Source organism: Rhododendron vialii, chromosome 12a (assembly GCF_030253575.1).
Source record: "Rhododendron vialii isolate Sample 1 chromosome 12a, ASM3025357v1".
Classification (NCBI taxonomy): domain Eukaryota; kingdom Viridiplantae; phylum Streptophyta; class Magnoliopsida; order Ericales; family Ericaceae; genus Rhododendron; species Rhododendron vialii.
This window is the reverse complement of record NC_080568.1, coordinates 1,893,384-1,916,209: the sequence shown is the minus strand read 5'-3', so window position 1 is coordinate 1,916,209 and position 22,826 is coordinate 1,893,384. Positions and strand designations below refer to the sequence as shown.

Genomic DNA, 22,826 nt, shown 5'->3' with positions numbered 1-22,826 from the left:
CCTATATATGTCATCGTCTAATAGCCCAGCCACTGTGAGCTCGTCTTGTGGTAAACATATTCTCCCCATCCTTGAACTACCCAGAAAGGAATCCAATGCAGGTTACCAAAAAGAGAAAAATATACCAAACGAAACTTGTATGACTCACATGAAAAATTATGCGATGCTACCACATATTACATGCCTAGAAAAACGTGATGGCGTTCATCAGTCATCAGAGGAAAAAAAATGGAATGCCAAATTCCTATTTCTGTAAACGTTGTAGAAGATACAAAATGTGCATCCCAGAGTAGTGTCCACTTCTAATTACCCAGATAGGACTACATTCCAAATGCATGTATTAGCACTCTGACAAGCAAAAGCATGTTTCAAAAGGAAGAAATCATGCGCTGAATAGAGTCAAATTCGTTTCTCAACATCAAAGTAGACTTAATAACCAATTGAAGCACTTTACCAAGGCCAAGCTTCATGCAACTTACTGTAAAGTTGATACCGAGCTCTAGCTACACCGGGAGTTCCTGCACAGAGCAAATAATCCTTTTTTTCTGTGGAGTCACAAAATCTAATCAGCATAGTTAAGGACCATGCAAATCGCAGCATTCCCAGAACAAACAGAATTTATAAAGAGATAGAACAAAAAAAAAGTGCATTTCAGAGCAAAGGAAAAACAAAAGCAGATCAACATGTATACAAAAACAGCAGCCATCATACTTCAGTAGTCCACTGAATCAACAAAGAAAAAGAAACCGGATGAATAATCATCGTGATCCTAATAAAACAAAGTAGATTATCTGGAAGACGATTTTACTGGAAGTTAACCAGAGATATTGCTATCGTGCTATTTGCACCAAATACAATGGTTCCCTTGATGGATGGCTCATTTTTCCTTATCCTAAAGAAGACGAAGGAGACTTCTAGGCAAATCTAATTTTACAGGAGCATTCATGCCAAAAGTGGAAAAGGACATGATCTGCGCATCTAACTTGCTTGTATTCCAATTTTCCTTGTCTTTGGGTCTAAAATCACCCAACTCTTATTCCATTTTCTCAGCTATTTCAAACCAATAACAATACAGAAGCTAGTCAACAAAGAGCAATACAATGTCAAACTCCTATAATTTCCAACTTGGAATAAGACAATGTAATGAATAATAGACGAAAAAGTTATTCGTGCTGTTTAAAATCGCCAAGCACTCTCATTATGCACAAAGAAGCTCTAAATATTAAAAGCATAAAACATCTTACCTTACCTACTTTCAGTCAGACCAATATATTGAGTTTCACGAGACAATATGCATAGCTATACCCTTGCAAACTCTGTCCCTCGCAACCTGACTTTGCTGCAGCAAGGTCTGTTCCGGGAAGAAATTAGCCAGAACCTCCCCACTTCTTTGGCATGCCCTGACGTCTCGTCGACTAATCAAAACACAGTTCCCAACAATAAGAATTCACAGCTGTGTATGACGATACTCTTTCAGGACTTACTCTTCTCGTCCTCATTGATTAAGATCGAAACAAATTTTAGAATTCAAAACTCTTTTAAATAAAAGGATCGCATATCAAAACTACAACATCCACTAAACTGATCGAAAGCAATAAACACGATTACTGTTTCATACAAGAATACAAAATGGGTAGAAGCCAAGCATCATTGTACATACCATCTACCCTATTACTATATTCTAGCAAGAAAGGAAAGAAATGCACTAAATGTCAACGACGGGGCTTCTTGGCCGAAGGCCGCGAAGGCGAAGCCTCTATACCCGACTTTGTGTCCTCGTCATCTCTGTCATCGTCACCATTACCAGATGGAATGGTAGTATCCCCGTCGGCTACGAAAGAACTATACTCCACCAACTGAAGATCTGTCGGAGGAACAGGTGCGGGCGGAGGAGCCCTAGAAGCTGAAGCACAACTAACTGGAGCACCATGCCTCGCTGGAGAAGCTCTCTCGCTATGAGGGGCCGGGGCACTGTGTCTACCCGACGCTACTCTCTCGCAAGTATGCAAGGGGCCACGCTACATATAAGGCACAAAAAGTGTAACATAAAGCATTAAAAGGGCATTGAATTTGCAAGCAGAATTGAAAGGATAAAAGGCAAGTAACCATACCACATGAGTCCTCACTGTCTGGCCCGCCATTGCCTGTTGTCGAACGAGGACTCTCAAGCCGCTTATATTACGGAAACACGCCTCCACATATTCCCGGGGCACCTAAAATAAAGAGCTAATCAAACCCATATTCCATAGATAAACACAATAGGCAAACAAAGACTGATTTTGAAATAAAGAGACCTGTTGGACATTAGGCGGAAGAGTGAGGTCCACGTGCTCTGGACAAGGAACATCAATGTATTGTCTTTGTCCCGTACTACTATAGTAGTCCACCTGTTGCGGCAACGGAGGAAGCTCTGCTAGGCCCTCAGCTCCTCCTCCTCCTCCTCCTCCTACTACTACTACTGGCAGAACTCCAGCCTGTGGTCCTGGGAGAAGGCCTCTTAGAACCCTATCTACGCCTAAGATAGGCATAAGCCTCTGTACCATGTACTCCTCGTACTCCCCGGACTCCTCTAAAAAGGTGGCAGCATCCTCGCCCTCAGTCCATTTCTCCAAGTCCTCTACCGTCAAGATCCTCATGTTCAGCATAGAAAAAGGAATAGACTTTGGTACTCTAAAAACGTCATAGCCTAATGATTGCCTCACCGCTCTCTCTCCCAAGTACCATTGTCTGCAAAACGGTCCCTCCAACAAGATCCTACGACCTGTGGCCTGTCTACTCCTCAACAAATCAGCGTGTACCACTGGATCAACCCCCGCCCATACATCCCAATTTACCTGCAGTTAATGCCAAAGATCAATAAGAAATAACTTTGAAAATGGAAAGATCCTATGAAACCAAACAATTTTAAGTTTACCTGTTCCTTCATTAGCTGGTCCAAGAAAAGACGGTACGTCGTCAAATCCTTCCCACCTTCCTTCTTCCCCCTAGAGTCTCGTGCCCACTTCAACCCTCTAGGGATCACTGACGGATCCGCATAGCTATTATTAGGGACGTGCATCCTTAAGAACTCATAACTCCAAATCTACATTAACAAGGTATTGTTAGAAACTGTTAAGCTTATAACGATGCACAAGTAGTAAAACGATGCACAAGTAGTAAAACGATGCACAAGTAGTAAAACGATGCACAAGTAGTAAAAGAAAGGTAGAAAAAGCAAAATCAACAAGAATGAAGAATAGTGAAACAACGGTTCACCTCCCAGACCCGCCAGTAGCCCCCCATGCTCAGTGTTGTCCCCCTAGATATAGCCCCCATATGGCCATATAATGTAGCAAGTGCAGCACCTCCCCAATCGTAGTCCTTGACAGTCGACAAGTCCTTCATCCCTGCCAAATAGTGCAAGTGAACCCGGCTATCCTTATTTGGAAATAGTGCGGCCCCAAACAAGTACAGTAGGAAGGCTCTCGTCACGTGCTCATAATCCCTTTCTGTCACGCATTTATGCTTCTTGAAAGTCTTGTAAAACCAGGAGTAACGCACTGTACCCGCGTCGGTCATATCTGGTACTTGACCGAGAAAGTAGACCAAAGCAGCCTTATTCTTGTAAAGCCCCATATCGAACGGAATTGGATTTCCCCCAACCCGTATCCCAGTAATCGCTGCAAAGTCCAAGGGTGTCAGTGTGGCCTCTCCGAATGGCAAGTGCAGAGTGTTGGTGGTATCCCACCACCTCTCAGCTAGGGCCGTAAGCTGCAAACGGTCATTACTGGTCTCGCCCAGTAGTTGTACAAACCCCCCAAAACCTGTTGCATCTACTAGCTCCTTCGCACGTTGGGGGAGTGTCCCATACCACTGCTTCACCTTCCCCGAGCCCCCAAAGCCCCTGACATATTCTTTCACCTACAAGGTTCAACAACCAAAGGAAAAGGGAGTTAGCACAATATTCATGCATCATGTATCAAAATATGCATTCTAAAAATAAATATGCATTCCAATGGTCATGCATTACATTGCGATGTAAATCAATCATGTGAGAGTTCAACGTGCACCAACACCACAACCATCGTTCTAAAACACCACAACCATCGTTCTAAACATTCATGCATACGAGGATTAGAGTGTTTGAGTGATAAATTAGATTCGTGCAAGTAGCCTGAAACTGTGAAGAGAAGTTCCACATCGCCTGGGTACCAAAGTAAAGTAATATGAAATATATAAGCGTGAGGGCACCCGCACTTCATAAGTTAGCTTTTAGAGTAAAGTTCTACCCGAGACCGTATGGTATAACAGAAACATGCATAGGTTTAGTGTCATTTCACACTAGGGCACCCACCACTATGCATCACAAGCCACGCACTAGCAGAGTTACGCCATAAGAATTCACGTTAAGCATAGAATTAAAGTTCAAACATGAATCCATTTTCATCATTTGTTCATCACTACTTAGAAGTCAAAATCATCACCACTTAGAAGTTAATAACTAACGTAAGGTTACCTCGCGATTCTTGACTGAAAAATGGATCTCTGGCTCTCGTAGCACCACCTCGTCATCGAACACCGTGGCTTTTGGCTTGTACAACTTCAACCCCGCCGGCTCAAACACGTACGGCGGAGGACGGTACTTCTTCGGGTCGAATCCCGGGACTTTGGCGGACCTGGAGCTGCCCGCGGCCATGGTTCTAGACACAACCAAGACCAAATCCGCCACTACTGCCAATAACTACCACTCAAACACCACACCCCCAATTTTCGCAAACCTATTCCCAAACCCCAAAACCTTAACTGTCGAGCCAAAAACTAACCCCGACGCTCGGACCACCAAAAACCTAATCTCCAAACTCTAACCCCTCAATCCAGTCGCCACAACCTCATACTCCATTCCTGCACGAGGGAGAGGGAGAGGGAGAGGGAGAGAGTTTGCGTACACAGCCTGGATCTGGATACCACAAAGAAAGCGGCCGCGATACTTACATAGCGAGTGATTATTCAATGCTGCTGGAGCACCGTCACGTGATGTTATGGGAGGACTCGGATCCCGTCCATTTGATACCGACCAGTTCGGTCCATTTGGTGCATCTGTGCCATCCAAAATTGTTTTGAACGGCCCTGATTTTAAGAGGGTGTTTTTGATTTTTTTTCTTCTAAAACACCCCTTTAATTTTGGGCCTTTTGAACCACTTTTGAACAGTTTGGATGCATCAAATGGACTGGTCGGTGGCCTAATGGCCAGGATCCACCCCCATTCTAGCCTCTAGGGACTTATTTTATCACAAGGAGCCACACTTAGCGGTTAGGCCCAAAAAAATGTGCGGTGCAAAAGAAGATCCTTAGAGCACGTGGCGGTGCTCCGAGAGCAATTGATAAATTTCCGTAGATAGCTTACACCCTCTCAATTACTGCCCGCAATAAAGGTTTTGCGTTTGCAAGTACGAGTTTACAAATGTCTTCTCAAGCTTTGATCCTTCCAATGTTTCATGCCTTCTAGGCAACTTTGACGTACTTTTGGTTCACCGGACGCACTGGGAAAATTAATAATCAGTTGCCTATGGGTAGCCATGGCCACCCCCTAATTTGGGAAAATGAATAATTATCTCGTTCTATTTATTGAGTATTTATTTATTTGTGACATCCTATACATATTACTATGCCCCGGTCCCTCATAAATTGCCAAAGAAAATATTAATTTGAAATTCAGTGCAAACTCAATCATTCTTTTTGTGATCTATAACAACAAAACGCCGCATTACTTTTTGACACATAGTTGAGGTAACATGTTGAGGAACTATTTTTTCTTTTCTTTCCGACTGTCTATGTTTTTTTTAGGAGTGGTAGATATTGTATTTAGTATAGAGTGTCATTTTAAACAACTTTTTTTTTATCCTCCTGGTCATTCAAATTGCAAAAGTTTGTCGTCATTATGGTCAACCCATATGCGAAATCATGATTCTGTCCCTGTTCATTACTACATAATTTTCTTACATCACGTCAATGACCAAAGAAAACAACAAATAATGCAGAAAATCATTCAAATTATGTTAATAACTTGCAAATATATATATGAGCGTACCTTCAAGGATTTGGATAAATTTCCTCTGCTATCACCTTTATTTACCCATTAATCGTCCACGAAGACGTTTACCACACTAGGAATGCAATTTTAGCAGGACCGAGGGAGTCCAAGCGATTTATATAAACTTGGTTTCAAAGAAATGACTTTTCACATTAGTTATCTACTAGGTTACTTTTGCAAGGAAAACATTTTGAGCCAATTTAAACATTTTAAAAGTTGTCATTGGCCTCCATGACTTCCAAGTTTTGGCTGTAGTATATATGGGTCGGCGGAAACCTCTTTCGGCAAAGAATTATACAACAAAGGCTGATTCGAATCATTATGCTCGATAAAAGGAATAGGGAAAGCTCCAATAGAAAATAGCACTACTAAATAGGTGCATGGCGCCGTGCAAGGCCCGTCTGTCATGCCCGTTGTAGAGATCGGTTTTGGTTGTTCTTGATATTATAGATCAATGTAGTTTTTGACCAACAAGAAACCGCACATATATATATCAGCAGAATATTACAACTACCGTTTGGTTGAAAAGGCTGCCCGAGCTTTGTCATGAGCAGCCTTAACCACCAATCTTGGTACTTTAATAACTTCTACAACATTAAGATAAAAACACAAATAACAGAAATCAGAAAGAGCATATTGGACACAAAAGGGGGCGTTTCCAGGATCATTCAGGCCCTGAACAAATACTGAGCAATCCGTCTTGATGCAGACACCACATCCAAACCTGCTCTATTAAACACAAAACACATAGGCTGAGCTTTTCGAATCTCCTCCGCAACTCTATGATTAGAGCCCCCACTGAGACCCCGATCAGACCTACACAAGTTAACTAAACCTAAAAAACAGTGCAACACATTAGCCACATCAGCCTTTAATAGATTTGAACAAAACATCATTCCGAGCATGCCATATAGACCACATAATGAAAATCGAATCCTCGATCAATTCCTTATCAGGAGCATGTTTTAGCCATTTAACAAACCAGTCCACAAATCCCAATGGAGTCCCCACAGTAAAGTCAAAACCCAAGTGAGAAGCTCTCCACACTCTTCTTGCAAAGTCACAATTAAAAAACAAATGCTCAATAGTTTCCAAATCCCGACTACATAGGGGACATAACGGGTCTATGGCAATGATCCGCCTAAGCAAAGCATCCTCAACCGCAATGATACGATGAATCACCTTCCAAATGAACAATTAAAATTTAGGCGGAACACCCACCCTCCACACCTTATTCCAACAGTGAAATCTACCAAACTAGCAAAAGTTATATGCATAAGTTTGATCTTAAGTAGCCGTCTGCAGAAGTCATGGTTTGGATAAGTTCCTGCGTTTTGGGGCTAATTGCACGACTTTCGCTACAGGTTTTTTTTATTCATAAATTTTTTTCACATTTCATCAAATACCATCAAACTCGAAGTTCCATAATGTTATACTTCTCATGTTCAATGCTAAAACAAAGTATACTGGTTTTAATATCATCGAATATAGAAACTCCAACCACCATCTCAACACCACCAAATTCCCAAGACGGGTAGTTAGCATGAATAGGATACTTGTAATAGAGGAGTCACTCTTGGAGTCAATAATATAACCTATTGCTAATGATCTCACAAGCCAGAACTGCTTCTCTACTTGCAGCTCGATTAAATCAATGGTCAAAAGGAAAATCTTCCTAACCAAAAATCGATCACGAGAACTGATACTTGCAGCTCGATTAAATCAATGGTCAAAGCGAAAATCTTCCTAACCAAAAATCTATCACGAGAACCGTTAAACATAAACAAAGGCACATAAACTGCCATCTCCACTTCTAATCTTGTGGGACAGAGTAAGAGAAATAGCATACCATCTCATCAGCTTCTCTAAGTAATGTGATTTTCCGTCCATTCTGCATGCCCTTCTCCACAATAACTTCCAAAAGGCCTGGAAAAGGAATCCAAAGAAGTTACAAATTGGTAGTAAGCATCACCCCAGATGGACAATGGATCCATATTGAATTAGTAATGATCATGATTCAGTACCCATAAATAGTTGTTTATGGTTAAGTACCATGCGAAAAAACAAATCAAACGAGATATCTTATTTGAGATATCAAATGCTAGATGCTTGAGGAGAGCAAGACAATATGAAGAGACAAATGACCGCTGAAGATTTATGGCAATGTCCTGTGGTTTCTAGATGGCTACAACATAACTTGAATTTGACAATTCGCGTTTACCGAGTGTCCCAAAGGCCCTTAGCATGTGAGAGTTTCTCTTAGTCTTCCTTTTGTTTTACTCATAATATACTCAAGTCAGTACTTTTCTCTGCTTTTCTTTCTTTTCTCCAGCATCAAAGTTCTCTCTTCTTGATGCTCAGAAGGGTTCCTTTTTATCAAATTTAAACATATTAGTAAAATCAAGTTAGATATACTAATCAAAGAACATCAAGCTACTAAAACTCAGTTTGTGATTAGCCTGATAATAACCAACCTTGCTGCAACTGGTAATAACAACTTCATCTCCATCTTCTCAAAATTTATGATTGAGTTGTTCCAGCTAAAGACAACTGTTTTTGTCGATTCCATGTTAATTTTCCCAGTCCCAAGGAGATCACCAGGCCTCAAGTTGCAACCGTTGATGGTATGATATGCAAGTTGTTGAGTCAATGTCCAATATCTATGGCATCAAAACAAAAATCAAGAAGCAGCAAATTAGAATATGGCCCGCATTTTAAGAGCCGAGATTTGTTTTCATTCAAATCATCGCAATAGTGCCGTTGATGGAGGAAGTGTGAATGTGCCAATATGAAAACATATACAAATCTACAGAGAGTTTGTAACTGTTAAAGAGTTGAAAGTATCATCAGGGACTATGGATAATCAAAAAGTTAAATTTTGTTTACCACCAAATAAATACCATACGTCACACAGTTTAAGATACTTGGACAGGTGAAATCCCACATCCCCATGAGCTAATTTTGGTCTAAGCAGCAGCGTTAGTCAATTATCTTTCCCCACTTGACAGCAAAAAAAAAAAGCTAATGCAAGCAGCTCTTGCTAACTAAATGAAATTTATCTCTTCTAAGGTACACAAGATTGCAAATCGGAGAAGGCAAAACCCTCATGGGTGCTTGAAGTTGCTCTTTGTGACAACATGGGAATTTTCTTCTCCAGTAGGTTTAATCCGAACCTTGCATCAAGAAGTCAGATTGACAAGGATGATATTACAACTCATTAAGAAAGCACAATAATTTGACTATCATTTGGTTTAGAAGAAAAACTTCAATGAGGCCCAAGACGTAATTGTGGCAGATTATTATCCAAACAATAACAAGAAAGAACATTTCAAATCCCTCATGTATAATAGACAGATGGCCAATGAAATGTGAGACAAACTATAAATGTCAGTACATAGCAGTGAAATAATACCTCCAAAGAAATGTCTTAGTTCTTTGCTATCTTTTCAGCAAGATATGGCAATGGTTGACGGTCCTGCAATTAACAGCATGCATGAATTCGGCACGTCAGATTTGAGGTTTTTTCAAAAAAACAAAAAACAAAATATATGGTTCTTGGAAACATAATTGTGAAAACCAACGGTTTCTAGAAATATAAGCTACCTGTTTGGAAGCATCACAGGCAAAAGGTTCGATAGCATTGAGGTCACAATTCAAGGGGGTACTGTTGTGCCTGAAAAAACTCAAGACACCAACTATGATCCAGATGCTGTAATACAAATTTGAAAAAACCAGTCAAGAGCAAGCCTCTCCTACTCCAAATTCTCAGAAGGAATTAAGGAATACAAAAAGCCTATATTTATTTCTATATTCTTGGTATGACAGATACCCGTAGTTACATTTAATTTATAATATGGAGTCATGGACAACAAAGTACTCATGTAAAGTATCTCCCAGGACTGACTTATTTCGCCCAAAAAAACCTGGCCACAGACAGACTTCATATACTATGATTTTATCACTTTTCTCAAACATATCACATAATCATCTGAATGAAATAATTAGGATCTTAGTGTAAGAATCCTTGTACCATCTGTCCCTGGTCTTTAACCTAATAATCAACACATTATTTTTTTATATTTATCAATATGATTTATAATATCACGTATATGGTCATAAAATAGGTCAGTAGGCCACCAAGAATGAAATGACTACAAATCCCTCAATTCATCTAAAGAGGCACATAAAAATACATCCAACCCAGAGAAATTAGCACTAACAAAGACATGCAAAGAGGGCAAATCAGATATATCGAAACAAAATCAAAGAAACCCCTAGATCTACAACCAGAAAGGATTAACAACACCCACAGAAAATATTTATACCTTATGCGATTTCTAGTAGTCGTGGATAGTCCGATGCTTGAATATGGCCTTAGCAACCTCAAATCGACCATAACTTGATGAATCCATAAAGGAACACTTAACATTATGAAGGCTAGCGGAGGTAGGTCGAGTTCCATGGGCTAGGGTTTAAGATTTGACAGTGGGATCGTCCGTGAGCATGAGTTGAACCACGATTTCTGTAAAAAGAGAGGACAATAAAATGAACGGTAAACAATCGCGTAACGATTAAACAAAAACAAAAAACAAGCAACCCCTGAAATCGAAGTACCCATTCGCCGATGCGGAAAATATTTTTACTGAGCACGAAAATCATTTGGAATAGTTATCGGATCTGTAACATCTGGTGATGGTCGGTGACCGAGTTGACCGTCGTCAGTGGCAAGGGTGATGGCCGAGAGAAGATCAACGCCATGGGGGAAAGAGAGAGAGAGAGAGACGGCGGGGGGCGCGCGGGGTGGGGATGGGAGTCGGTGAAGAAAATCTCACAAGAGAGAGGGGGGGAGGCGGAGGAGGTATTATGTGAGGAAAAAAGGTGTATTACGTGGTTGTGTGTGATCCAACCACCTGGGCCTGCGAAATTACCATTATGGACAAACGGCTAATACAGCATGTCCAGAAATTGAAGGGCAAAATCGTCCAAATTGGACAAATTGGCTAGCGAAAAATTCCCTCAAAGTCTTTCTTTTTATAGAGGAGGAGGAGATAGAGATCCAGGCAAGCGCCACAAAAAAAAGGGAGCACAAGCAAGCACAAGAATCAAAGCAAGCAAGGGCGTGTGAAGGTTGAAAAAGAAGTGAAAGATATTGTCCAAAAACCCCATCTCACACCCGCGTTCATCTTCGGAATCATTACTAGTGGCGCATCCTCATTTACAAAATACTATCGCCCTTGCTCTGTTTATCAGCCATCTTCTCCACTTGTCAGTCACTTTTCCCCTATAGATGTCATCGTCATAGCCCAGCAACCACGAGCTCATCTTGTGGAAGAAATATTCTCCCAAACCTTGCACTACAGAAAGAGAAAGTACAGGGGAAAAATTGTACAACTCACATGAAAAAGTACGTGATGCCACCACATTGTATGCCTAGAAAAACATATACTACTAATTCAGAAGATCAAGTATAACAGACAGAAATTAAAATTAATGAATTAAATCTTTTTCGGAATGTAACTCAAATGCAATGATACGGTTGCCAAGTCGCTTTCTGGTAATTAACATTAGAGTAAACAAAAAAGTACTAATAATAATACCTATGCACCAAAAAGAAAAAAAGGAAAAAAAATAAAAACTGCTGAAGTTGATCAACTGCATGTACGTTCCTAACAATGAGTCGAACTGTTATTGAAGAGGTTTTCATAAGCTTGTAGCTAGTTTAGATTCTCACTACGTAGAATTGATAATGCATTAAACGAGCCAAGCAATAGATTATCTAAGCTTAATTTGAAAACATAACAAAAATTTCAAGCTTATAATCTAGCTTATCACAAGTACTGGCTCGTGTTTTTTACACCATTGAGCAAATAGTAACATGTTTAAACTTGGTATGAAACCTTTAATTAACAAGGATTAAAAGAAGTTGAAGTTTGGTTTATCCATGTACCAAATCATTCCCAAACTATCTTTCAACGAGCCGAACACAACTTTGAACTCGAAGAGTTTGGTTGGTTTATTAGTTCGATCGCTATGATTCTAAGACTTACTCTGTTCCAACGTCTCAAAGGCTGTCAATCATAGTGAGACCCACCGCGAAGATTATTCCACTGTGATACACACTCTCCAACAATTGCGGCCTTTGATTCTGATTAAGTCCCCATCATTTGAATAAAGATTAGCATAATTGTCGAAGAAACATAATACTTGTCGACATAAAGCTCATCGAAGTCTTGAATATCACTCCATTCACCGTCTCCAATTGGATCGCCGAGATTGGGTTGATCCAGGGGCCAAATGAACTTCACTATTCCCGTACACTGGGATTGCTCCAGAAACACTCAGAAAAGCTTTGTCCATGTTCTCCTCTGCTGGATCCACATGCTTCGTCCCCGGTGGAGCATTACCACCATTAAACAGGACACAGTCTTCTCAGAAACTTGCTTTGTATCAACCTGTTGTCCGTTCACCGGGAAAATGATTGATCCAAATGTCAAAATCCTCCTCAAACGTTGAACCTAACAAGTGACTCACTTTCAAAACTAAAAAATACCATCACCAATTTAAAGAAGGGTGGAAGGGGTGTAAAGAAAGGTAAGAACATGAAGATGTAGAATCCACACTCTAATACGCACTATATTTAGCTATACCACCACAACAGCGAGTAGTTTTTGTCTATCCTGACTCCTCACATATGGTGCAGTCAAACAGATAATAGAATGGAGATTGCAATACCAACTGAACACAATCTCCATGACATACGTGTTGATATTATACTTGTTCTGCAAGCCCTTGAAAAATAGCCCATTTCCAAGTGTATTCCCACATTTTATTCTCCCAACTATTGATGTACAAGCCCAACTGTTCCATGAGGAGTATTTTTCATGGAAAAGGGAACCCCCGTGTCCCGTAGTAGGCAATGTAAAGGGAACATTGCAAGCAACTGCACAATAGACATTCACTTCAGAAGTAGAAACAACCACTTGTATACCTTTGAAGTTGTGGTTGTAACATGTTCACATATGCAAGAAGCTCTTGTTTCTCCTTTCAAGCTGTTGCCTCATTTTGTGCAGCTTCCTTTGTTCTGGCTTCAGCATCTGCCTCTGCAACGCTGACCACCTCCTCAGCCCAAACAACAGCTCCTTCCAATATTACAACACGCTCTCAAGCTTTTGCAAGCTCAGAACGCCATAAATGTGCCTCTCGAAGGGCAGAATCCCTCTGCTTAATTAGTCGATCTTTTTCTTTACTTAGAAAGATAGCCTTTTCTCGAGAATCTTTTAGCTACATCAACCAAATAACAACATCATGACTTAAATTATCCAGATTAAAGATAGAATTATTAAAAAATATATGAGAATTGCACCTTCAAGAAGGATGATGCAAACCATTTTTCTGAATCTTTTGCTAAGCGCTCCATCTCCGCACAAGCAAGTCTCCTTTGTTCATCCATAGTTTGAGCAGCTGATGCTGCAGCCTCAGCCGCTTCAGCAGTTTCATTAGTTTTTCTGCAATTTCTTTTATTGTTGAATCCCATGTGAATAGGTCCCCCGCCAAGTGCTGTAGTTCTGTGTCCTTGACTCGTAACGTCTCCTAGACAAACTAATGAGACAAAAAATAAAACAATTAAAAGTGAATCAATTATCACTACGGAAATGTAAGGAGAGCAAAATGGACTCAATACTGTCAGAATAAAGAAAGTAAAGTGATCAAAAGATTACAGCTAGCATGTGCAATGTATTATGCTACGCGAGTATTCCTAGCATATGCATAGCCTAGACAAACAAAACATTTGGTTTATGAAGATGCCCTACCCACCCCTCAAACATTTACAGGCTTAAGCTAGCCCATCATAGTTTGCTAAATATATAAACAATAATCACTAGAAATTCATAATATTTGTTGCTGAAGAATGTTGACTTAATTACCTTTCAGTACATCATGAACAGCGGCCCAATCCTCCAGGTGAGTATCAACTATTCAAGATGACATCACCAGCATCCATCAAGGGTAAACGATTTCCCCTAATACTGGTAATCTTGTGATAAGAGACACCAAGGCTATATTGTAAATGTCCTACAGAACAAATTTCCAAGTCTTAAAATTATATAATCCGACTCTCCGAAGAGTAGGACCAGACGTTTTATGATATAATCCAACTCTCCGAACAGTAGGACCAGACGTTTGTCCAACTTCCCAGGCAATCATTATACATACAAGTATCGAGCCTCTGGATGGCCTGCCATGCCATGACATGTGCTGCCTATACATGACACTTCGAAAAGTTGATACCCAATCTCTAGCTGCCCCGGGAGTTTCTGCACAGAGGAATAATCCATTTTCTGTGGAGTCCCAACATCTAATCAAGACCACACAAATCGTAGCATTTCCAGAACACAAGAAATTTTCAAAGAGATGGTACAAAAAAATTAGGAAGCCCCTAATGCCACGACACAATTGTTTGTTTAGTGCCACGACACAACTTTGTCATTCCATTTCCTCAGCTACTTCAAAACAATAATGACAGAAGCTAGTCAACAAATGAAAAATTCATATAAATCCAACTTGTATTATCCATCATGCACAGAGAAACTCTAAACATAAAAAGGTATAAAATCTTAACCGCTAACAAACAAGCAAGCATACAAAAGGAAACACTAAGTGTCATGCGCCAAAGGCGAAGCATCTGTAACATAGCCATCCTCGTCATCCTCGCTCCCCATCTCCTCATCCACCTCCATCCGCATAGCTATAGCGTCCCTCAGCTGTCGGATAGTGGTGCTCTGCCATCGGATAGTGGTCCTCTGCTGTCGGCCACGGACGCACAACTGATCCATAGCCCACCTCTGCTGTCGGACACGGACTTTCAACCCGCTTATAACATGGAAGCAGGCCTCCACGTACTCCCGAGACACCTGAAAGCAAGAGTTCATCAGACCAAACAGACAGAAAGGCAAATAGAAGTCTGCAATTTCATTCTATATCGGATGAAAGAAACCTGCTGCACGTGAGGCGGAAGAGTGAGCTCAACGGTTTCTGGACTAGGAATGTCAATGAACCGACACTGTCCCTCAATACTGTAGTACTCTACCTGCACCGGCAACTGAGGACCCTCTACCTGCACCGGCAACTGAGGAACCTCTACTGGGATCTGAACTCCAGCCCGGCCCCGGCCCCGGCCCCGTCCCCGTCCCCGTCCCCGTCCCCGTCCCCCTGACCTAGAATCGCTTGTCGCCATTGGTTGCGGAATCTATTTGATGTAATCTACCAAATCACCACCACAACTAATCACCTCCACTACCACGCAAACCTGTCCCCAAAACCAAAACCCTAACCGTCACACCCCCAAACGTACGCGAGAGAGAGAGAGAGAGAGAGAGAGAGAGAGAGGGCAGAGACTACATCGAGAGAGGGGGGGACCATCGGAGATGGAAAGGGGAAGAGAAATCGGTCGCGGAGAAGGAAGGAAGCGCGCGAGAGAGAGGGAGGGTGCGTGCGTGTCCGTGAAATGATTTATAATCTATCTTTTACGTCCCTGAATATTTTATTTTTGTTTTCGGCCCTGTCTCGCTAGGGTCATATATATTTTTAAATATGTATTTATTTTTCATTTTATCGGACATATTATTTTCTAACAATACATTATTTTTAATTTAAAAAATAAATATTTATTTTAAGTGATAAAAATGGAGCTTTCGTCTTTAAACTATCAATTAACCCATTGCATTCCTCAACTAATTCGATTTTGAGTTTATTACTCCCTCTACCCGAAATTTTTGTTCTCATAGGATTTCAAAATCTCTCTCCCTGAACGGTTTACAATAAATTTCTCTCCACCCATTTTCCCAAAACCCATGCCAAACAACCCCCGAGGTATTGGCTTTGTTTGGTTTTTAGGGAAAGTGAGGAAAAGAAAATGAGAGGAAAATTGGGGGGAAATGGGAGAGAAATTTTACTATTCACAAAACTTAAACTCATTTATTTTCTCCCTTATTCACAAAACTTAAACTCATTTATTTTCTCCCTTCTTTCTCTACAATTCAAACAATTGGAGGGAAGAATTTTCACTTTCCTCTTCTTTTTTTTTACTTTCCCTAGGTTCCAAACGAAGCCTAAAGGGAACGTAACCATTACTCTTTAAAGTTTCTAAAATTACCTTTTTTTCAAATGCAATAATTAATTTATTTTCTTATGGATGATCTAAGGTTCGAATCTCAATGGATGTGTCTATGATAAAATTCTATAACCCACTCACCCTTGAGGTTATCCCAGGACTTGGGCCCAATAATTACGCTCTACCTGTAGGACGGGGCACTTCAAGCACCCGATGGATTAGTCAAGGCAAAAATGTTTCGAACACCCTTGATAAGAAAGGAAAAAAACAGTCTAATACCTCCACTTTAGGTTTGAATTTCAATATGGAATAACGGTAATAGTTTCTCATTGGTTAGTCAAAATGAACAAATAGTATGAAACATCCAAAAAACCATAGATGAGCCAAAATTTTGAGACAAATGGAGTAACTCAAAACATTAAGAGCATCCCCAATCCAACTCTCTATTTGGAGACCGAAGTTATAGTTTATTCGAAAGATGTATTATGAGAGTATAACTATTAACAACTCCAAACCCAATTCTCCAATTTCATCTCCAAAATTATGGCTCCATTTCTTCCTTATTTTCCTTTTATTTCACAATCAGCACTTTTCTTTTCCAACTCAATCTTTAAACAATGACTTTTACACACACAAAAAAAAAAAAAAAAAACTTTGAGCTACTACTGTAGTATTTCTTAAGCTTTGCAGAACAAGAAATGGCAGAAATCAAAAAGCTTTGATCATGAATGGCATAATATTTTTTTTCAACCATCAATTTCATTTTCAAAGCCCGGAAGCATTACAAAGATTCCATTGCAACATACAAAAATAACCAAAACTACCAAAATCACGACATGAGCACATACACTAGTAGACTTTACGACACAGACTGTGAGAGTTGGCCACCACCCCTGTTGGGTATAGGGCCAGCCAAGGATATGGCAGTAGAGGATCTCCAAGGGAAACTATGAAATGATCTAAGATTGCTAAAAGATTTCAGAAGGGTGCTAAAAGATTACAAGTAATCAGAGGACGCCTTTTGCAAGAATGGTCGCATCGATTTTTCATATCATACCAAGAAATGCCTGAAAACATTGGTTACTGTTAACTGGTGGGCCGAGCACAGGTATGTCCAAGCTTCCCTTCTGCTTCTAGCGAAATTTCTCTTGCATCAGCTATTTTTGCCTTTGTCGCTTGAATATCACTCCATTCGCCGTCTCCAATTGGAGGGCCGAGATTAATTTGATCCACCGCCATATGAACTACAATTTCCCGGACACTGGGATTGCTATGGAAACACTTAGACATGACTTGTCCACAGTCTCCTCTGACGGGTCTACCGTGGAGCATTACCGTCTTCTGAACAGGACTCGTCTTCTCCTAAAAAAACTTGCTTTGTATCAACATGTTGCCTGTTCACAGGAAAAATGATCGATTCAAATATTAAAATCCTCCTCAAACGTTGAACCTAATAAGTGAAGGGCGTAAAGAAAGGTAGGAACAGTGGAGAGTTATTTGGAACTACTAAATGACTAAAGAACAAGCCACGCTTCTACATGAAGAAGATGAAGAGCCAACACTCTAATACGCATTATATTTAGCTCATACCACTGCAACGACAAGTAGTTTTCGTCTGTCCTCACCTAGGGTGCAGTCAAACTGATAATAGAGAGGAGATTGTCATACCAATTGATCACAATCTCCATGACGTAATTCTTAAAATTCCACTTGTTCTGCATTCACTGAAAAATAGCCAATTTCTTGATGTACTCCCACATTTCATTCTTGCAACTATTGATGTACTAGCCTAACTGTTCTACGAGGACATTTTTTTCATGTAAAAGGGAACTCCCGTGTCCCATAGAAGGCAATCTAAAGCAAAAATTGCAAGCAACTGCACAATGAGGTAGTAAACATACAGTACAAAAGACACATTAACTCCAAAAATAGATACTACCAATCTTATACCTTCTAAGTTGTGCTCGTAACACTTTCACATACGCAAGAAGCTCTTGTTTCTCCTTTAAAGCTGCTGCCTCATTTTGTGGAGCTTCCATTGTTCTAGCTTCAGCATCCGCCTTTGCAATGCTGACCTTCTCCTTAGCCCTAACAACAGCTCCTTCCAATATTACATCCTGCTATCTAGCTTTTGCGAGCTCAGAACGCCATAAATGTTCTTCTTGAAGGGCAGATTCCCCCTGCTTAATTAGTTGATCTTTTTTCTTTACTTAGAACCATAGCCTTTTCTTGAGACTCTTTAAACTACATCAACCTAGTAACATCCGTTTTGTTTGGTTGGCAGTTTAGTTTAGTTTAGTTTTGGTAATAGATAGAGAGAGAAATAGGGTAATGATTGGAGAGAGATGAAAAAGTAATAATTGGAGAAATAGAGTGATTGGAGAAAGAAATAGAGTAATGATTGAAAAGTAAACTAAAACTAAAAATAAAAGGTTAACCGAACAAAGCCATCATGACTTAAATTATGCAGATTAAACATAGAATTATTACAAAAGATGGGAATTGCACCTTCAACTAGGATGACGCAAACTGTTTTTTTCTGAATCTTTGCTTAGCGCTCAATCTCACAAGCAAGTTTCCTTTGTTCATCCATAGTATGAGCAGCTGATGCTGCAGCTTCAACCGCTCCAGCAGTTATCAGCTAATTTTTCTGCAATCTCTTTTATTGTTGAATTCAGCGTGCAAAGGACCCTCTCAAGTATTGTAGTTTTTTGTCCTTGACTCGTAATGTCTCCTAGGCAAACTAATGAGACAAAAAAGAAAACAAAGGTGAATCAATTACCACTACGAAAATGTAAGGAGGGCAAAGTGACATGTGCAATGTATTATGAAGAAGCCTAGCATATGCATAGCCTAGACAAGCAAAACATTTGGTTTATGAAGAAGCCGTACCAAGCTCTCAACATTTACAGGCTTAAGCAAGCCCACCCGAGTTTAATAATTATATGAACAATGATCACTAGAAACCTGTACTAATATTTCTTGCTGAAGAATTTTGAATTGATCACCTTTCAATACATCATGAACATAGAGAACGCGAGGAACATGAAGAAAAGCCCAAATAGAATTGATAAGGCATCAAGGGCATACCACCCATTTACAAAAGAACACAAGGAACGCAAAGAAAAGACCAAACAATTTAAGTTGACTACACAAGTCCAACTAGAAACTAAGAATTACAATTTAAGTTAACAATTTAAGCAAAGTTTTCCATTTATAGAGTGCAATGATTATGTGCCCTTTGTTGAATTTCCCCAAAGGAACTAAGAATCGGGAACGCCTAGAGTACTACTTTCAGAAATACATAAAGTTTAGATCTATTCATAGAGAGGAGGTAACATTGTCTGCCTTTATCATCCTGAAATCATCCATGGGACCATCAGTTTGATCTACTCATAATCCATCCAAGAGCATTACTCGGGACAATCTACATTGCAGCCTCAATTTCTTTAGAAGCTTCCTGGGGCAGCAGCAACTATGGTTGCAAAACCATTCTTACTTAAAGAATTCACAGCCTCTTTATGTGGCTTAAGAACCAACTGTGTAGCACTGATTTTTCAGAAAGAACACAACAAACGATAGCCGTTAGATAATGTTAATTATCACAATTTACAAGTAAAGGAGTTTTCTAGGTTGCTACTCTTCCAAAGAAGTCAATATGTGTTCAAAATGAAGGCATAGATAAAGGCAACTGAGCATAGAAAGCTCTATCTCATATATAAAAGGAACACCCAACATCTTAAACAGCATAGGAGCAGACACACCTCATACCAGGCTAGACGGTATTCACCCATAAATTAGGAATTCCTGTAAGACATTTTAGAATCTGTGGCATAATAAAAAAAAACCTAGAAATTTTGAAGCAATAATGTACAATTCGTTGCTTTAAATATGAGACTATGAAATTGGAAAATCTGGAATAAAGACGACAGTATAGTCTGCTTCAAGTGACATCTAAATGCAAAAGGTCAAAGTCGCACAAACATTAACAGTAAAGGCTTCTTATTCCCAACTATTATTTCCGTTAATAGATGGAAACTTAAAAGGAAAAGGTTTAAATGATAATTTCACTGGCGTTGCCCTTTTAAGATAAGATGGTGTTCATCAGTCATCACAAGAAAAAACATATGGAATGCCAAATTCCCATTTCTGTAAACGTTGTCAAAGATACAAAAAGTGTATCCCTGAGTAGGGCCATTATGAATTACCTAGATAGGACTACATTCCAAATGCATGTACAAGTACTTCGACAAGTAAAAGCATGTTTCAAAAGGAAGAAATCATGAGATGAATAGAGTCAAATTCGTCTCTCAACGTCAAAATAGACTAACCACCAATTGAAGCACTTTACCAAGGCAAGCTTCCTTGTAACTTACTGTAAAGTTGATACCCAAGCTCTAGCTGCATCAGGAGAGTTTTGCACAAAGGAAATAATCCTCTTTCTGTGGAGTCCCAACGAACTGACCCGTAGAGAAATAGGACCATGCAAATCGTAGCATTTCCGGAATAAACAGAATTTACAAAGGTGTATAACAAATAAAACTGCATTTCAGAGCAAAGGAAAAACAAAAAAAGAAACAGAAGAAAATATTCTAAACAAACTTCGTGATCCTAATCAAACAAATTAGATTATCTCGAAGACAATTTTACCGGAAGTTAACAGGACTATAGTTATTGTGCTATTTGCATCAAATACAACCGTCAAGGGAACCGTTGTCTCATTTCTCCTTTTCCTAAAGAATACGAGGGAAACTTTAAGGGAAATCTACTTTCACAAGAGAATTCGAACCAAAAGAGGAAAATGAAATGATGATCAACATAATTCCTCATCAATTTCAAACATAAACAATACATAAGCTAGTCAACAAAGAGCAATACAATGGAAAACTCCGATAATTTCCAACTCGGAATAACACAATTTAATGTTTAGTATATGATAAAGTTACTCGGGCCATTTAAAATGCCCAAGCACTCTCCATCATGCATAAAAAAGCTCTAAATCTAAAAAGCATAAAACGTCTTACCTTAAATACTTTCGGCCAGACTATACATTGAGTTTCACATGTTAAGCACAGAAAAAGCAGAACTTGCCCTCAATCCATTGCCCCACTTCCCCTATTGTCAAGCTCCTCATGTTAAGCATGGAAAAAAGAACGGGCTTCGGCACTTTGAAAACGTCATAGCCCAAGTACTACCTCACCACTCTCTCCCCCAGGTTCCGCTGTTTGCAAAATGGTCCCTCCAACAAAATCTTCCTACCAATGGCCCGTCTACTCCCTCAACCAATCAGCTTGTACCACTGGATCGACTCTCACCCATACATCCCAATTCCCCTACAGCTAATGTCAAAGAACAATAAAGAAGATAGCTTTGAAGTTTGAAAGATTCGATGAAACCAAACAAAAATAAGTCTACCTATTCGTTCGTAAACTAGTCTTAGAAAAGACGGTATGCCGTCAAGTCCTTCTGACCCCTAGAGTTTCATGCTCACATCAAACCTTGGGGGATGGTCCACGTAATTGTTTTTTGGAACGTGCATCCTCAAGAACTCGAAACTCCATATAAAACATTGATACAAACCGTTAAGTTGATAATGATTATAAATGAGTAAATGAAAGGCGAAAACAAGCAAAATCAACCGGAATGAAGCCAATACCTCTCAAGCCCACCATTGTCCCTCATGCTAAGTGTCATCCCCCAGAGATGGCATTTGGCTATAAAGTGTGACAATTGCAACATCTCCCTAATCATAGTCACTGACAGTAGACAAATCCTTCGTCCCCGCCAAATTGTGCAAGTGAACCTGACTATTCTTAGTTGGAAACAGTGCGGCCCCAAACAAGTACCGTAGGAAAGTTTGAGTCACGTGCTCGTAATCCTCTATGTCACGCATGTATGATTTTTAAAGGTCGTGTATAACCAAACATAATGCACTATATACCTGAGTCGGTCATATCAGGCACTTGACCGAAAAAGTAGACCAAAGCAACCTTATTCTTGTAAAGCCCCATATCAAACAGAATTGAATTTCCCTCAACCCGTATTCCGGTAATCGCTGCAAAGTCCACGGGTGTCAGTGTGGCCTCTCCGAATGGCAAGTGCAGGGTGTTTGTGGTATACCACCACCTCTCAGCTAGGGCTGTAAGCTGCAAACAGTCATTACTGGTCTTGCCCAATAGCTGTACAAACCCCCCGAAACTTGTGTCGTTTACTAGCTCTTTTTCGCACGCATGGGTAGTGTCTCGTACAACCCTTTAACATTCCCGAACCTCTGAAGCGAAATCATGGGATTCGAGGGTTCGACGAAGATGCAGAAGTGGTACAAGACACTTCACTAGAATGCGAAGTAGCTAGTAGACGGCACAGGTTTCGGAGGGTTTGTACAACTATTGGGCAAGACCAGTAATGACAATTCGCAGCTTACAGTCCTAGCTAAGAGGTGGTGGGATACCACCAATACCCTACACTTGCTTTTCGGAGAGGCCACACTTACACCCTTGGACTTTGCAATGATTACCGGGATACAGGTCGGGAGAAATCCAATTCCATTTGATATGGGGTTTTACAAGAATAAGGTTACTTTGGTCTACTTCCTCGGTCAAGTGCCAACTATGACCAACACGGGTACAGTGCGTTACTCCTGGT

General features: G+C 40.1%; 2 protein-coding genes, 1 long non-coding RNA gene and 1 pseudogene across 4 annotated transcripts; all 4 read right to left on the bottom strand.

Moving 5' to 3' along the window:
- Positions 1-1,518: 1,518 nt before the first annotated feature.
- Positions 1,519-4,959, bottom strand: LOC131311843 (uncharacterized). Its single transcript, XM_058339432.1, has 6 exons — positions 4,496-4,959; positions 3,256-3,900; positions 2,915-3,082; positions 2,295-2,834; positions 2,112-2,213; positions 1,519-2,018 (listed from the first exon to the last, which is right to left on the bottom strand). The coding sequence occupies exons 1-6, from the start codon at positions 4,673-4,675 to the stop codon at positions 1,713-1,715; spliced, it is 1,941 nt and encodes a 646-aa protein (XP_058195415.1). The 5' UTR covers positions 4,676-4,959; the 3' UTR covers positions 1,519-1,712.
- A 1,674-nt stretch (positions 4,960-6,633) lies between these two features.
- Positions 6,634-14,406, bottom strand: LOC131311571 (uncharacterized; annotated as a pseudogene).
- A 192-nt stretch (positions 14,407-14,598) lies between these two features.
- LOC131311841 (uncharacterized) lies at positions 14,599-15,571 on the bottom strand. 2 transcript variants are annotated; one of them, XM_058339430.1, is made up of 2 exons: positions 15,066-15,571; positions 14,599-14,982 (listed from the first exon to the last, which is right to left on the bottom strand). In XM_058339430.1, exons 1-2 carry the CDS (start codon positions 15,303-15,305, stop codon positions 14,725-14,727), a joined length of 498 nt encoding a protein of 165 aa, XP_058195413.1. In that variant the 5' UTR covers positions 15,306-15,571; the 3' UTR covers positions 14,599-14,724. The 2 variants fall into 2 exon arrangements, with proteins under 2 accessions (XP_058195413.1, XP_058195414.1); XM_058339431.1 differs by having other exon boundaries at positions 15,159-15,562.
- A 1,330-nt stretch (positions 15,572-16,901) lies between these two features.
- Positions 16,902-22,437, bottom strand: LOC131311842 (uncharacterized). The gene is made up of 3 exons (XR_009195613.1): positions 18,690-22,437; positions 18,132-18,425; positions 16,902-17,575 (listed from the first exon to the last, which is right to left on the bottom strand). It is a non-coding gene; the product is annotated as an uncharacterized LOC131311842 (long non-coding RNA).
- Positions 22,438-22,826: the final 389 nt, after the last annotated feature.

Coding starts and splice junctions, on each gene's coding strand:
- LOC131311843 (XM_058339432.1), bottom strand. CDS start 4,675: ATGGCCGCGGGCAGCTCCAGGTCCGCCAAAGTCCCGGGATTCGACCCG. Junction 3,901..4,495: donor TTTCAGTCAAGAATCGCGAG/GTAACCTTACGT, acceptor TGAACCTTGTAG/GTGAAAGAATATGTCAGGGG. Junction 2,019..2,111: donor AGACAGTGAGGACTCATGTG/GTATGGTTACTT, acceptor CCTTATATGTAG/CGTGGCCCCTTGCATACTTG.
- LOC131311841 (XM_058339430.1), bottom strand. CDS start 15,305: ATGGCGACAAGCGATTCTAGGTCAGGGGGACGGGGACGGGGACGGGGA. Junction 14,983..15,065: donor TTCCGCCTCACGTGCAGCAG/GTTTCTTTCATC, acceptor TCTTGCTTTCAG/GTGTCTCGGGAGTACGTGGA.